The following is a 15,692-nucleotide window of genomic DNA, read 5'->3' as shown; positions in this document are numbered from 1 at the left end:
TTCGTTCAATTAACAAAGTAATTAATTCATTATTGTTATTATTATTAGTGTCATTATTATTATTATTATTATTATTATTATTATTATTATTATTATTATTATTATTATTATTATTATTATTATTATTATTATTATTATTATTATTATTATTATTAAATCAAATCAAATCAAATGTATTCGTAAAGCCCGAAATCACAAGTTAAGGGGAGACACTACAGGTGAATAGGGTAAAATAATTAACTAATAGATATCACAATGAAACTTCCCCAGTTGATTACTTATATTAAGACAAGTAAGTAAGTAAGTAAGTAAGTAAGTAAGTATTTATAAAGCACCTTTCATACATGTCATGTAGCTCAAAGTGCTGTACACAATTATAGGCATATATAACGATAAAAGCAATAAAGTCACAGTGATCAGTTAAGATCAATGTTTAAAAAAAAAATAATAATAATAATAATAATAGTAACGTAAAAATGAAAATAACGTAAAAACAGTCATTTGCTTACCAGTTTGGGAGAACAGGTCCGCACAAACATTTCCGCTCAGTAGCAACCGGAAGTGCACTAAACCAATGCACTTGTATGGTAGGTAGCAATGTTTAGCTCTTATAACGCTAGTGTAGTTACGTTTTTATCAGTGGTCATAGTTGGGTCCATAGTGCTTTACCAAGTCCCATGGATCCATCAGTGGCCGTGTATTGTGTGCGTATGTACCCGTTCCCTCATGTGGTCAGTGGCCAGAGTTTGGGTCCATAGTGCTTTACCAAGTCCCATGGACCCATCAGTGGCCGCGTCTTGTGTGCGTATGTACCCGTAATGTAATGTACCTGTAATACAAGACTGTTTTGTATTAAAAGTTTTCTGAAATTGTATGTTTAAATATGCAAATGAGGCATTATCTACTTAAATATGCACTAATTTGCATATAATTCCAGGACAGAAATCTGAACATTGGATAAAGCCATTTTCAAAATTATAGTTTAATTTTGTTGACATATTAGAGTCAAATGTTATTACTGAGGGGATTTTGGATATCTCTTTTTATCACTCCATAAATCAGAAAATACTCCATTCAGTAAATTTTTCTGGTAAAATTCCATATTTCGCCATGTTTTTAGGAATGAAATGTGATATAAATCAGGGTATGAATGCGATATCAACAAACCCTTCTGTAAATACCTTCAGAACATAGATATGAATAGAACTGGAAGGTTTGGTGTATGTGAGTGCTACTGCAGTGGAGATTTCTGGCTCAGAGTATGAGGAAAAACTCTTAAAACTCATTTTTGGGAAAACGCCTTCAAAGTTCTGTATTGTAAAATGCCATACTTTTTTTTTTAAACAGATATTTACAAACACAAAACCTAATCAAACCATTAGTAATAGACAACCTAAACACATGCCTGATAACTGAATAATAATAATAATAATAATAATGATGTTATTGAACTGAACAGAACTACACACAGGCTACAAACAGTGTAGTACAGTGTAGTACCCCCTAATAGGCAAAAAATATTTGAATAAATATCACTATGAAACTTTCCCAGTTTGGTATGTACATATAAACTAAGAAAAAATATATTGCAAGTTTTCTGAAATGTATGTTTATATATGCAAATGAGGCACTTCCCCATTAAATATGTGGACATTTATGGATGCAATAAGGCAAAATGAAGTAAAATAAACAACAAAATGTGTGTTATTGACGTTTTATTGTCACTAGTTTCATAGAAGACATGTTTAGGAAGCAAAATATAACAAAATCTCAAAATCAACAAAAAAAGTATATTTGCCTATTCACCTGCAGTGTCTCGCCTTAATGTCCCCATGGGCCGGACAAGTCTTCTTTAAACAAGTCAAGAAGAAACATCACAATAAATCAAGAAGAAAAAACCCACCATGAAATCCTTTCCTAGCAATAGGAAAAAAGCACCACAGGCGATGTGGAGGAGAGAAACCTTAGAAAGGCCGTTCAAGGGGGGATCCCCCTTCTTGGATGTCGGTGATAGTAGTGTTGCTATGGGTGATCGATGGGTGGAGAATAAAACAAATAGTTGGTATGTATGTACATATACGTGTAATAAAACACAAATATGTACAGTACATGCAATAGCAACTTGGGTACAAGAACCTTTTTGAAAGATTTAAATAGAATATAGCTATGAACAACAAAAGAAAAAGCATAGGGAAACAAGCACTAGTATGGACACGCGTTAACAGTTTGCGTGTATGTGGTGGGCGGACATAGGAGCAATAGATACAGTACATGTAGTAAGCATATAATGTGAATAGAATAGAAGTACTTAACCCAGTAATGAACTAGCCAAAACAGGCATGGTTTAGACGTTGTAGGTCGGACAGAAGACAGTATGAAGCTGATGCATGACCTCAATGGTGCCCATAACCAATGTGGGGGTAGAACAGTCACTGCAACCTTGGCCATCACCCCGAGACATCCACCACCTTGGCCAACACTACGAGACAACCACTCACAGAGAGACAGGGAGATGGGGACAGGGGCCAGAGAGCTCCCGTGCTTAACACTTTCGCGACCACTGAGCTTAGTCTAATTAGTGGCAAGAGGACCGGGGATTGTAAACAAACCTGTGTCTTTTTGTAGAGCTAAATCTATACTTTATAGTATTGCTATCTGTCCATTCTCATTGTCAATTGAGTTCATAAACCGTCCCTTCAAAATGGCTTAAAGAAAAAAAAATGCATCAATAGGTTATCATTTTATAGCGCCGTGAATATAAGCTTTATACCGGATTTGGGCTAGTATATTTTCTGGGAGGCTAGATAAATGGCTAATATCTGCTAACGTTATATCCAACGGCATTTCCGTTTTACAGATGCTAAAGAAATAACTCAAACTGTATATGATCGGGACTGTCCCAAAGCATGTATGCATGAAAGGGGGGGGGGGGGGGGACGTCGTTTATTATTATTGATTACCAATAACAGTGTTCGTATAACTAGCCACATAGGCTGTTCGCCTGGTTGGCTATCAGAACGGTGTCCGATGGGGCTGTAATTTACGTGAAGGGGATCTTACCGTGGTCGGGGCTGGTGCCCCCGAGCATTTCCCCGTTATCGATCGTCATCTAGATCGATATGTCCATTGGCTGATGATAAATCCCATTATTGCATGGTGAAATCTGCGATCCGAAACGTAATCCAATATACAGGCTGTAGATCCAGAATAATGCTACTGGAATATCCATTGAAGGAAAGAAAAAGAGGCTGATTCCTTCAGCCACAGGGCATACTGCAGTGGAGCGATGGCGCCCCTAAGAGGATCTGGCCGGTATTGCACATTCTCGAATTCACAGAATAGGGTAGATCTGCAGTGCCGGTCGGCGACCTTGAACAGGTTATTAAAATGGAATAAAAGCAATAACAACTTGCCACGGCTTTATACGTGATTCTGTCCACAACGCATGGATTCGAAGCACGTATAAACTCGTGGTCGGGCGGCAATGTGTTAACGCCGATTAATAATAATAATAATGACAATAATAATAATAACAATAACAATAACAATAATTAATTAATTACTTAACTCATTGGACGCCAGACATGATGATAGTCGGGTTAACTCGCCATCGCTTGAGCGCCAATCACGAGTATAGTCTGGTTTTAATCGTTATTTTTTATTTTTTTTATCCACTTTTTCTCCCATTTTTTCTATATTTTCTCCCATCCCAATTTCGTATCATCCAATTCAACCCTCCCCTGTCACAGACGCTGTTTCTTGCCTCCCACAAGCCGGCTGCAATGTGGACTAAGTCATACATAGCACAAGTCCCCTCCGGTACTTGAGGTAACAGCAGTCGCATCTTTTCACCTGCACAGCTCGATCTCTCAGTGGCGAGGAGTAACGCGTGGGAGGCTCACGCTGCCCCCGACACTTCCTGATTCTACTGCGCAGGCGCACCAACCGACCTGTAGGAGTCGCTGTCCACAACGCCCGATCCCCACCCATCAGTTTCCCACCCCCTAATACGGCCAATGTGTATTAGTACGGACGACCAGCTAAACTGAAAGCAAATGTGGAGCGCTGGGCTCGAACCGACAAGCCCAGCGTCTCCAGCATTTCGTGGCGAGCGCCTTGCTCACTACGTCACGTAGCCGCCCTAATCGTTATTTTTTTTATTAGCGATATCCATTCATTTTCATCCATCCAACCTGATGTTATCATTGGGAATGGGTCTGAGCTCGCAAAAGGGCAAATACTGCCGCCTATCGTCTCCCGGATGGTATTGCACATCATTGGATTGGATTGGCTGGGGATGTGCATAAAAAAAAGAAAACTCCGGTCCAGGTTTTCCTTCTCGGGCATGCAGTATCTTTACAACAGATGGACTGGGGACACTCAGAGCAGCGTGGATTATGTGTTTTGGTGATATAACGTTGGATCAATAAATGCGATCAATATTAGGAATGGCGATCAGGAATTGGATTAATCTTTTTGCAGAACATCAGATGTGAGGTAAGGAATCTATGTTACCAGTCTTGGGTTAATCAGATGTTTTTTTCACAGCGATCACAACGTGTGTGTGTGTGCGTGCCGTTGGCGCTGAGCAAGGCACGGATAAGCGATTCTTCAGCCCGCTTCTGTATCGTGCATAAGGACACATATATTATCGATAATCTAGCGTTTATTTGAAAATGATTCATGAATCAGCCGAAAAATGACAACGTGTTTTGTGTATTCCACTAAAGGTTTATTATCGTGTCTTTCTCTGGAATGACTAGAAATCTCAAACTATACTCGTATTCAAAACGGTATAAAACGGAAATGTACCGATGAAAAAACAATCCGTTTCATACATGTTGACTGCAAGCAAGTCATTGATAAGCGACGGGTGTATTAGACCCATAGCCATCATTTAAGATATATTTTAAGCACTCGCAAATATCCCCGTCCTCCCATTGATTAAAGCGCTGGCGTACTAGGGGCTAGGCGGTCAATAAGTTAATTGATTGTATATTATGTAAATAAATAACATAACCTTTAGTATGTCACTTTTATTCTAGCAGAATTTTGAATGGGGATAATTTAAATAAACTGCAGGAGGACATTACGCAGGAAATGTTTAAACTTAAAATATGGTTTGATTTCAACAAATTGTCATAAAATGTATCCAAGACCAAAATAATGCTGTTTGGAAATTGTAGGAAAGATATATGTGTACAGATAAAAATAGATGGGGTGGATATTGAAAGAGGATTGAAAAGGATACAAAATGTCTTGGTGTCACGATTGACGAAAAAAATTATTGGAAATCACATATCAAACATATTCAAACCAAATTGGCAAGGAGCATTTCAGTAATAAACAAAGCAAAGCAGGTCCTGGATCACAAATCACTTCACATTCTCTACTGTCTACTAGTTTCACCATATTTAACTTACTGCGTTGAAGTCTGGGGAAATCATTTTAAATGCTCATTACACCCATTAACCATCCTACAGAAAAGAGCTGTGTGCATCATTCACAAGGTTGGATATCTGGAACATACTCATTCACTTTTCGTACAGTGAAAATTATTAAAATGTACTGATATTGTAATGTATCAAACCGCACAAATAATGTACAAAGCAAAAAATTATAAACTCCCAGGAAATATTTAAAGATTGTTCAACGTGAAAGATGGGGGTTACAATTTAAGGGGAACATTTCATTTCAAAAGATACAGTTTTTTCAATATAAGTCTAGTAATGTATGAATTAGTAAATATAATATAGTATGTTCTGATGAGTAAATAGGGGTGGGATTAAATAAGTGTATGCTTCTTCCCACTCCTTTTCAAATATGTTTGTCCTTTGTTATTTAAAGAAAAATATTTTATATACATTTATTATTTGAATGGCTATATCTGTACTTGATGTTTGTTATGTTGCATATTTGAAATAAACTTCAATCAATCAATCAATGGAAGAATTTAACTTTTACCAGATTACTATTCTTTCAAGTATTTCTACTTTTACTTAAGTGAAGGAGTCAGTTCTACCACCATCGCAATAATTGCTTCTCTGTGCCAGAAGTCGAACTGTTGTCTCAGTCCCAACTACTTAACCTGATTTTGTGTTTTGCCCCCCCAGCCAAGAAACAGGATGAGGCAGTTGCCATGGAGATGCAGCCCCTGAAGAGTGCAGAAGGTGGGGAGGTGGAGGAGAAAGAGAAGAAGAAGACCAACGTGCCCAAAAAAGATAAATCAGTCCTTCAGGGCAAACTCACTAAACTGGCAGTGCAAATTGGGAAGGCGGGTGAGTCACAATTCATTCTCGTCTTCACTCTTCTTATTCCCTTTCAAGTGAAGTGTTTCCATTTGGTTTGGGCTTCAAAGCCGTCATTCTTTGCGTTTTTCAAAAAGAAGTCTGCTGCGTCAGCAATCTGACCCCAAAAAGCCTCTGGCAGGAGTCTTGTGGTGCGTGAGGTTGTGCGATTGTTACACTTATTTGCCATCTTCCCCAGAGTTAGACGAGATGATTGATGTTGTGTTTCTTCATGTTTCTTCAATTTCGTGAAGAGCCAATCCCTGAATAAAAATAAAAAAAATTCTAACCCTAACTAACCTTACTGTCATGCACTTGTCCTAATAAACTAACCTACACTGTAGCACTCAACACTTTGATGAACATTGTTACTCAGCTGATAGAGTTGTGCCCTTCCTGATGACTTGTCGTACAGAACTTGTAAGTCGCTTTGGATAAAAGCGTCAGCTAAATGACTAAATGTAAATGTAAATGTTTAACAGAGCTAGGCTAGCTCCCTATTGCTTCCAGTCCTTGTGCTAAGCTAGGCTAGCATGCACCTGGACCCGGACCTCTCTCTGGGGCTACTGGACACACAGAAAGGACAAACAAAGGAATAATGAAACATTCTGAGTCAGTTGGAGCCACATTGAGTCACATTGAGCCACATTGAGTCACATTGAGTCACATTGAGACACATGACCAGTTCTATACTGATCTAATTTGGGCCCAGTTCTAAATTATGCCATAGTGGATAACAGCCTTTAGGGTATGTTAACTGTTTCTATGTTTGTAACCAGCAAGCTGCTTTTATCATACAAATATGATAATTATTGTACATCTAGCAGTGGTGCGAGAGCCTGTACCGTCGAATGAAATTCAGATTCAACTCAGATCAAATATGACTCAAGATCCAGCAATAGCATAGCAATCTTGTCATTAAAAATGTTGTCAGAATACGAAGGAGGGAAAGGAAGGGTAATATCAGCACTGTACCGGGCTATAATGACCAGCAAGGGACACACGACCGATTATATAAGGGAGAAATGGGAGAGAGAACTAGAGATAGGAATAACAGGGAAGGAATGGGGGAACATATGCGAGGTGCAACATTCAACAACAGGATCGAGGATATGGAAAGAGTTTGGATGGAAAAACATAATCAGATTCTTTATAACCCCAGAGCTGAAGGGAAAATATGCACCAACACAAAGAGCATGCTGGAGGATGTGTGGGAAGGAGGGGGCAAATCACACGCACATATTCTGGGGATGTCAGAAGCTGAAGGGGTATTGGGAGGAGATAGGGGAGGCAATGATCAGAATATTAGGATACGGGTTACCACAAACAGGACTGATGCTTTACTTAGGAGACCTGACACACGAGGGAATACAAGAGGGGGACAAATATTTAATAAAGATAATGTTGATAGCGGCCAGAAAAGCAATAACAAGACTGTGGTACAAAGAAGACCCACCGACAATAGCACAATGGGTAGGAATAGTGGAGGAGATACAGGATATGGAGAGGATAACACACATGCTGAGGTTACAGGAAGAGAAATTTGGAGAAAGATGGGGAAAGTGGGAGGATTACAAGGGGAACGAAAACGACATCACAGAGGAAGAACCAAATGCATCACAAGAGGGCGAAGGGTAAAGGAGGAAAGAGGTTCAAGGAGGGTCTCTGAACCCATGTCACACACTTTTGACTTAGTTAGTATTTTCTGATTTTATTTTTCATTTTTTTGGGCACTACAATTGTATTACATTTTTTGTACTTTATTATTTATGTCTGTTTAACAATGTTGTATTAATAATCAAGGAAGATGTGGTTTGTAAATGGGTGAATCAAAAGGCAAAGAGAAATTTAGTATAAAAGAAATAGAAAGGGCGAAGGATAAGAGAAGAAGGAAATTCAAGGAGGGTCACTGGACCCATACCATACATATTTGCCTTAGTCAGTATCTAATCCTTTTGAGTAGGTATTAAATTTGTCTATACCTGTTCAAGGGCGGTAAACAATCAGTCTTTGTATTAAGTGCCTGGAAAAACAACTGTAGTGGAAACATATAACCAACAATGCTATTCATGTAACCATTTATGTTCACTGCATTCTTTCATATTGTGTTATGGGATCCATTTTTGTGTAAGTGTTGTTTGTCTATAAATGTTTAAATTTAAGTTTAAAAAAAAAAAAAAAATGTTGTCAGAAACATATTTTAAGTTCAACTTTAGGTAGAAAAGAGAAAATGTACAAGCCGGCATCTTGTACACGCGCATTTAATAAGATATCTTCACATGCGCATTCACGCACGTTATTAACTATGGCAATTATGGCTGCAATCCTGAATGGCTGGAGTTGATGGTCCATCGTCGTCTTTCCCCCTCAGGCTTGCTGATGTCCTCCAGTACTGTCGTCATCCTGGTCGTCTACTTTGCGATCGATACCTTTGTGCTGCAGGGCAGGGAGTGGATCGCAGAGTGCACACCCATCTACGTCCAGTACTTTGTCAAGTTTTTCATCATCGGTGTGACCGTGTTGGTGGTGGCCGTGCCGGAGGGCTTACCGCTGGCTGTCACCATATCTCTGGCTTACTCTGTTAAGGTGAGGGGGAAAACCGCATCTCTGGTACCTGTGTGTGTGTGTGTGTGTGTGTGTGTGTGTGTGTGTGTGTGTGTGTGTGTGTGTGTGTGTGTGTGTGTGTGTGTGTGTGTGTGTGTGTGTGTGTGTGTGTGTGTGTGTGTTGTGTGTTGTGTGTGTGTGTGTGTGTGTGTGTGTGTGTGTGTGTGTGTGTGAGTCATGTCCCAACTCATTTCCCGAACCTCTACACCTCCCAGTTTTCACATAAACGGTGTTCCACTCAAAACAGTGGATCATTTCACCTACCTCGGCTCCACTCTGTCCTCATGCTGCTCCCTTGACGCGGAGATACACACACGTATCAATAAAGCGGCATCATCCTTTGGACGCCTACGCAGCAGGGTTTTTGAAAACCGAAACCTGAAGATCAGCACCAAGGTTGCCGTTTACAACGCAGTATGTCTCTCCACTCTGCTCTATGGAGCAGAATCCTGGACCCCATACCGCCGGCACATCACCAACCTGGACGCTTTCCACATCCGTTGCCTCCAAAGGATCCTCGGCCTGACCTGGGAAGATCGAGTCCCCCACACAGACATCCTCAACAACACCAACTCAATCTGTATGGCCGCAGCTGTGGCCAAAAAACATCTTCGTTGGATAGGGCACACCATACGTATGCCTGACCACCGCCTGCCCCGCCAAGTCCTCTATGGCCAACTGAGAGGAGCAAAGCGGGCTGCTGGAGGCCAAAAGAGACGCTTTAAGGACTACACCAGGGACCTCCTAAAGTGTGCAAACATCACGCAGCTTGAAACTCTGGCACTCGACAGATCAGCCTGGCAAGTCACTTGTGCCACTGCAGTTTCCCAAATACACCAAACGAACCAAGACCGAAGATCAGAGAGGCGCACGCAACGACACCAGCGGGCGGCTGGCATCCCCCAGGTATCTGGCTTCCCTTGCGCCATCTGTGGACGGGTGTGCGGCTCAAGGATCGGACTCAACGCCCACGAGAAGTGGCACCAGTGGCAGCGTCGCTAACCCCCCCCCCCCCCCCTCTCCCCATCCCTGGAGCAAGCGTCATCATCGAACACGATGGACAGCTAAGAGAGAGAAGAGAGTGTGTGTGTGTGTGTGTGTGTGTGTGTGTGTGTGTGTGTGTGTGTGTGTGTGTGTGTGTGTGTGTGTGTGTCTGTGTGTCTGTGTGTCTGTCTGTCTGTCTGTCTGTCTGTCTGTCTGTCTGTCTGTCTGTCTGTCTGTCTGTCTGTCTGTCTGTCTGTCTGTCTGTCTGTCTGTCTGTCTGTCTGTCTGTCTGTCTATGTACTTAAAGCATCACTCCAACATTTGGGGAAATGCACTTATTTGCTATCTTCCCCAGAGTTAGACGAGATGATTGATGTTGTTGTATTTCTTCACATTTAACAGAGCTAGGCTAGCTGCTCTCTATTGCTTCCAGTCCTTGTGCTAAGCTATAGGCTAGCATGCACCTGGACCAGACCTCTCTCTGGGGCTACTGGACGCACAGAAAGGACAAACAAGGGAATAATGAAACATTCTGAGTCAGCTGGAGCCACATTGCGCCACACTGAGCCAAATTGAGCCACAATGAGCCAAATTGAGCCACACTGAGCCACATTAAGACACACTGAGCCATATTGAGCCACACTGAGCCATATTGAGCCACACTGAGCCATATTGAGCCACACTGAGCCATATTGAGCCAACTGCCTCAGATGTTTTTATTTTGCACCTATAAAGTTCTATACTAATCTAATTTGGGCCCAGTTCTAAATGATGCCATAGTGGAAAACAGACTTCAGGTTATGTTAAGTGAATGTTGGTCCTTCAGCTTATGTTAAGTGAATGTTGGTCCTTCAGCTTAATGTTAAGTGAATGTTTGTCATGCAGGTCATGTTAAGTGAATGTTGGTCCTTTAGCTTATGTTAAGTGAATGTTGGTCCTTCAGCTTAATGTTAAGTGAATGTTTGTCATGCAGGTCATGTTAAGTGAATGTTGGTCCTTCAGGTCATGTTAAGTGAATGTTGGTCCTCCAGCATGAACATGACATGGAGGACCAATGGGAATGTTGGTCCTTCAAGTGTACTCCAATAATGACATAGCTGGAAAACCCTCTATACCTACAATAGGTACAACAACATTGTTTATAAAACAATGAAATTAACACCCAAACTCTTCCCCTACGTCCCTATACTTGCCTTTTAGAAAATGATGAAGGACAACAACCTAGTCCGGCACCTGGACGCCTGTGAAACCATGGGCAACGCCACGACCATCTGCTCCGACAAGACAGGCACGCTGACCACCAACCGTATGACCGCAGTACAAGTCTATGTCTGTGACCACCATTTCTGCAAAGTACCCCACCCTGATCAGCTCAACCCCATGGTCCTGGAGATGTTGGTCAACTCCATCTCCATCAACAGCGCCTACACCTCCAAGATCATGGTGAGGAAGATTACCTGGGTTGTCGTTTAAAGATCCCCTCCTAATCACAATAAATGTATAAATGTGTTTTTTCCATCAAATGTATTTAATAAACTACTGAAAATGTCTGTGAATATGCAAATTGGGAACAAGCACCCATTGATATTTACCAGGGATTATAAATCGGAAGCTTGATATTCCTTCAAGACATGTCAATAGCTTTCTGTGTATGCTGAAGCTAAAGGTGTCAAGTTACCAGATATTGAACCGTAATTCAATCTATTAGTGACGTCATACATGCAGATTTCAGCAAAGTACAGAGAAGCTGTCCCTCTCCAGGAGAAGAATGTGAAATAGTCACACTGGTGACAAGTTCTGTACAAATAACATTCTGTATAGTCAAAGATATGTCACCAGAAAACATGTTTTTGAGTGAAGGGGATCTTTAAGCATTTTGAAGGGTTCTGTAACGGGTTCTGAGGGGTGTGAAGGGTTCTGTGGGGTCTGAGGAGTGTGAATGGTTCAGTGAAGGCTTCTGAGAGGTGTGAAGGGTTCTGAGAGGAGTGAGGGGCTCTGATAGATGTGAAGGGTTCAGTGAAGGGTTCTGAGGGGGTTGAAGGGTTCAGTGAAGGGTTCTGAGGGGTGTGTAGGGTTCCATGGAGGGTTCTGAGGGGTGTGTAGGGTTCAGTGAAGGGTTCTGAGGGGTGTGTAGGGTTCCATGAAGGGTTCTGATGGGTGTAAAGGGTTCTGTGAATGGTTCTTTAAAGGTTTCATTCCTTACCATAATTCACAGCGGTGGTGGGTTTCCCAAAAAGGGGTGTGCACTCGCTCTAGAATATCTTGACATTTTCATATGATTAATAAAAACAAGTGTGCCAGCTCTTCATTGGTGCTTGGAATAGTATGCAGTTGTTGAATGTTGGGATGACAAATCTGGAGTTGCAGCTTGGCCAGCTGTCTTACTGAGGAAGCGATGGAGCGAATCCATATGCACACCACACACACACACACACACACACACACACACACACACACACACACACACACACACACACACATGCACACACATGCACACACATGCACACACACACACGCATACACACACACACATGCACACACACACACACGCATGCACACACACACATGCATACATGCACGCACACACACGCATGCACACGCACACACACACACACACACACACACACACACACACACACACGCATGCACACGCACACATGCACAAACCAAACAAGTGTGGTTATAAAAAGTTTCCAATGCAATTTGAACTCCCATCTCCACGGTTAAAATACTTGATGCAGCGCTCATGCAGACACTGTGCCACAAGGAATCACGCATCTATATTCTACAGGCCACATACAAGTGATCAGTGGATACAAGTTGTAGCTCTCCAGGTAGCTCTAGAAATAAGATAAGATAAGATAAGATAATCCTTTATTGATCCCCTTGGGGAAATTCAGGCATCATAGCAGCATGGGGAGGGGGAGGGGAGGTACTGGTAGTAGAAGACATACAGGTACAGGTCACAGAATTATAGTACAGTGGAGAAGTAAAAATTAAAATAGAATAAAAAGGCAGTGTAAACAATATAACAATATAATTAACTCAGACATGTACATACAGTATGGGCAACAATGTGCGAGATGAGGGTATGTATGCCCTCTCAGTTATATTGTCCCTACAATAAATATAGTTACTTACAATATATAATCTAATTGTTGTGAAGGATCAGATTAAACCGAATATATATATTTATTTATGGATATATATTTAATAGTATTTGTATATCGTTTGATATCCCCTGTATATTCCTTGTACAATATGCACTGAATATCCCTTTAGTCTACTAAACATCCCATAATAGTTTCATTCTACCATTGGACGAGAACCTGGCGCCAGCAGCCATGCCCCTTGGTTCAAGTTCAATCGTGCCGACCAACATGTCGTGGCAAGCCCGGTTCCGCGTAGGAATACGTCTGGCGAAATACGAATGGTACTATTTGTTCACAGCGCATATATATATGGCGCAAGTAAAGTAGAACTTTCTTTTTAGTCCATTAGTTCTTTACCCTCCAACCTAGTAACAGACGCAAAGCCTCACCCATGACGCACGTGTGGTGCAGTAAGGCCTACTTGGCCTCAGAATAGGCATTGAGACATCGTGTGGATTAATAGTTGAATTGTCATAGTTTGGCACTATACCGTCGAGTTGGACGTATTTCTATTAAGCTAATAATAGTCTATTATGTATGGTGCATCGTTCGGTTAGAGTTATAAAGTGAGCAGTACCCCCATCGTTCCTGACGTTATCTGGAGTCTTAACCAGGCTGGGCAGACCACGTGTGGTGCTTGCATCCGAGGAGCTCCGGGCCAGGACGAGTGGACCTGTACATTGGATTACTTTACCCGGACGACGGCGAGCCTTCCACGGCTTGGATTATCTACATGCTTTGGGTGCTTTGATTATTCCATGGATAACGGCCAACACTGCTGAGTGTTGGAACTACCCCCCGGAGAGGAGTCCAGGTGAGACGGCGCTCTACCCCGAGTGAGGTCGCCTCACGTCTCTTCATCTGTGGATCGGCAGCTACCGTCCACCAGAGGGTCCAGCTGTATTCATCTGCGGACCGAGGTTCTGTGGGCATCGTGTTCAGGACTCTGAATTCTCCCAAGAAATCGTCGGCCAGATGGGATACCGCCAGCGGCTCTTCTAACCCCCCCCCTACTGTCTTACAACCAGCGGGACCCCCCCCCCCCTTAGTGTATCCAGCTATAATCATTTAAGTACCATCGCTATAGTTCCCTAAAGAACCAGGTTGTATATTTGCTCCCTGCGTAACCAGAGATTGGACATTCAATGTTGATTTACCTACGAATACTCATTTGCCATACAAGTGCATTTCAAATCATAAATGTCATTAAGTGAACGTTGTATATACCCTTTGCTATATAAAATATTCGATTTATACATTTGTGTGGACTTCGTTTCATCAGGTGGGAAAGTGTTCATCATATCTATATCATGTACTGGATGGCCAGAAGTTAAAGTACAAGCGGTAGTGGTTTAATAATACCATACTTATCAATACAGTCAGGGAATTGTACCCCTCAGTTACACTAATATATAATCTAAAAACAAAAACAATTCTAAATATATAATTTAATAATCTAAATCTAATCTAATATATCATCTAAAAGTGCTAAATGCTAGATATATGCTCTGATGGAGTATACAGTATTGACATAAGGTGCGGTATGCATAATGTAAGTATATATTGTCATTTTAGGTGGGAGTCAGCTACTAGGTTCCTAGTAGTTGGATGTCTGGCAGCAGTCCCTGCCCACTGATGTGGAGCCTGATGGCCGCTGGTATGAAGGACTGGCCGAGGTGGTTAGTTGAGTGTCGGGGGGGTATGAGGCTGTGACTGAACGTGCTTCTCATCTTGACTAGCTCATCGTAGAGGGGGTAGGAGGGATTCTCCAGGATAGCAGCCAGCTTCCTTCTCATCCCCCTCTCTGCCACTACCTCTAGTTCTAGTCTGACCAGCTCGACTCCCATCACGGAGCTAGCCTTCTTCACCAGCTTGTTCAATTTGTTGGTGTCCCTCGAGTTGATGTAGCCCCCCCAGCATGCCACAGCATAGAAGAGGACGCTGGCCACTACAGACTGGTAGAATGATTGCAGCAGTCTATTGCAAACATTGAAGGACCTGAGTCTCCTCAGGAAGAACAGCCTGCTCTGTCCCTTCCTGTAGAGGGCCTCTATTTTGTCCAACCAGTCCAGTTTATTGTTCAGGTGTACCCCAAGGAACTTATATGACTCCACCACCTCCACCTCTTCCCCTTGGATGGTGATGGGAATCGGGGGGGCCTCTTGCCCCTCTGGAAGTCCACCACGAGCTCCTTGGTTTTACTGGTGTTGAGTTGGATGTGGTTGCTGTCGCTCCACCCCACAAAGCTCTCCACCAGGGCTCTATACTCCTCATCGTCGTCGGTGATGTAGCTTACGATGGAGGAGTCGTCAGAGAACTTCTGCAGGTGGCACCCGCTTGAGTTGTGACAGAAATCTGAGGTATAGAGGGTGAAAAGGAAGGGTGACAGCACATTTCCTTGGGGGGCACCGGTGTTGCTCACCAGTACTGTATGTCAGACTGACTGTCCTGTAGTCTGACATACTGTGGTCTGTCAGTGAGGTAGTCATTGATCCAGGCCACCAAGCTGTGCTCCAGCTGCATCACGGAGAGCTTCTCTGCTAGCAGGGAAGGCTGGATGGTGTTGAAGGCACTGGAGAAGTCGAAGAACATAATCCTCACTGAGCTGCGCGGCTTCTCCAGGTGTGTGTAAGCTCTGTGGAGCATATAGATGATTGCGTCCTCC

General features: G+C 42.3%; 1 protein-coding gene across 1 annotated transcript in view; it reads left to right on the top strand.

Moving 5' to 3' along the window:
• atp2b3a (ATPase plasma membrane Ca2+ transporting 3a) overlaps nucleotides 1–15,692 on the top strand; it is a gene marked incomplete at both ends in the record, with an annotated part of 173,604 nt that overhangs the window by 95,828 nt on the left and 62,084 nt on the right. The window contains 3 exons of the mRNA XM_084333459.1: nucleotides 6,114–6,278; nucleotides 8,659–8,873; nucleotides 11,076–11,318. Coding sequence (XP_084189585.1) covers nucleotides 6,114–6,278; nucleotides 8,659–8,873; nucleotides 11,076–11,318 — 623 coding nt within the window. The remainder of the gene's footprint in view (nucleotides 1–6,113; nucleotides 6,279–8,658; nucleotides 8,874–11,075; nucleotides 11,319–15,692) is intronic.

The sequence above is a fragment of the Notolepis coatsorum genome (assembly GCF_963971535.1).
Source record: "Notolepis coatsorum genome assembly, chromosome: 17".
Taxonomy (NCBI): Eukaryota; Metazoa; Chordata; class Actinopteri; order Aulopiformes; family Paralepididae; genus Notolepis; species Notolepis coatsorum.
Note: the sequence above shows the minus strand (reverse complement) of the source record. Positions and strands in the feature narration are given on the sequence as shown.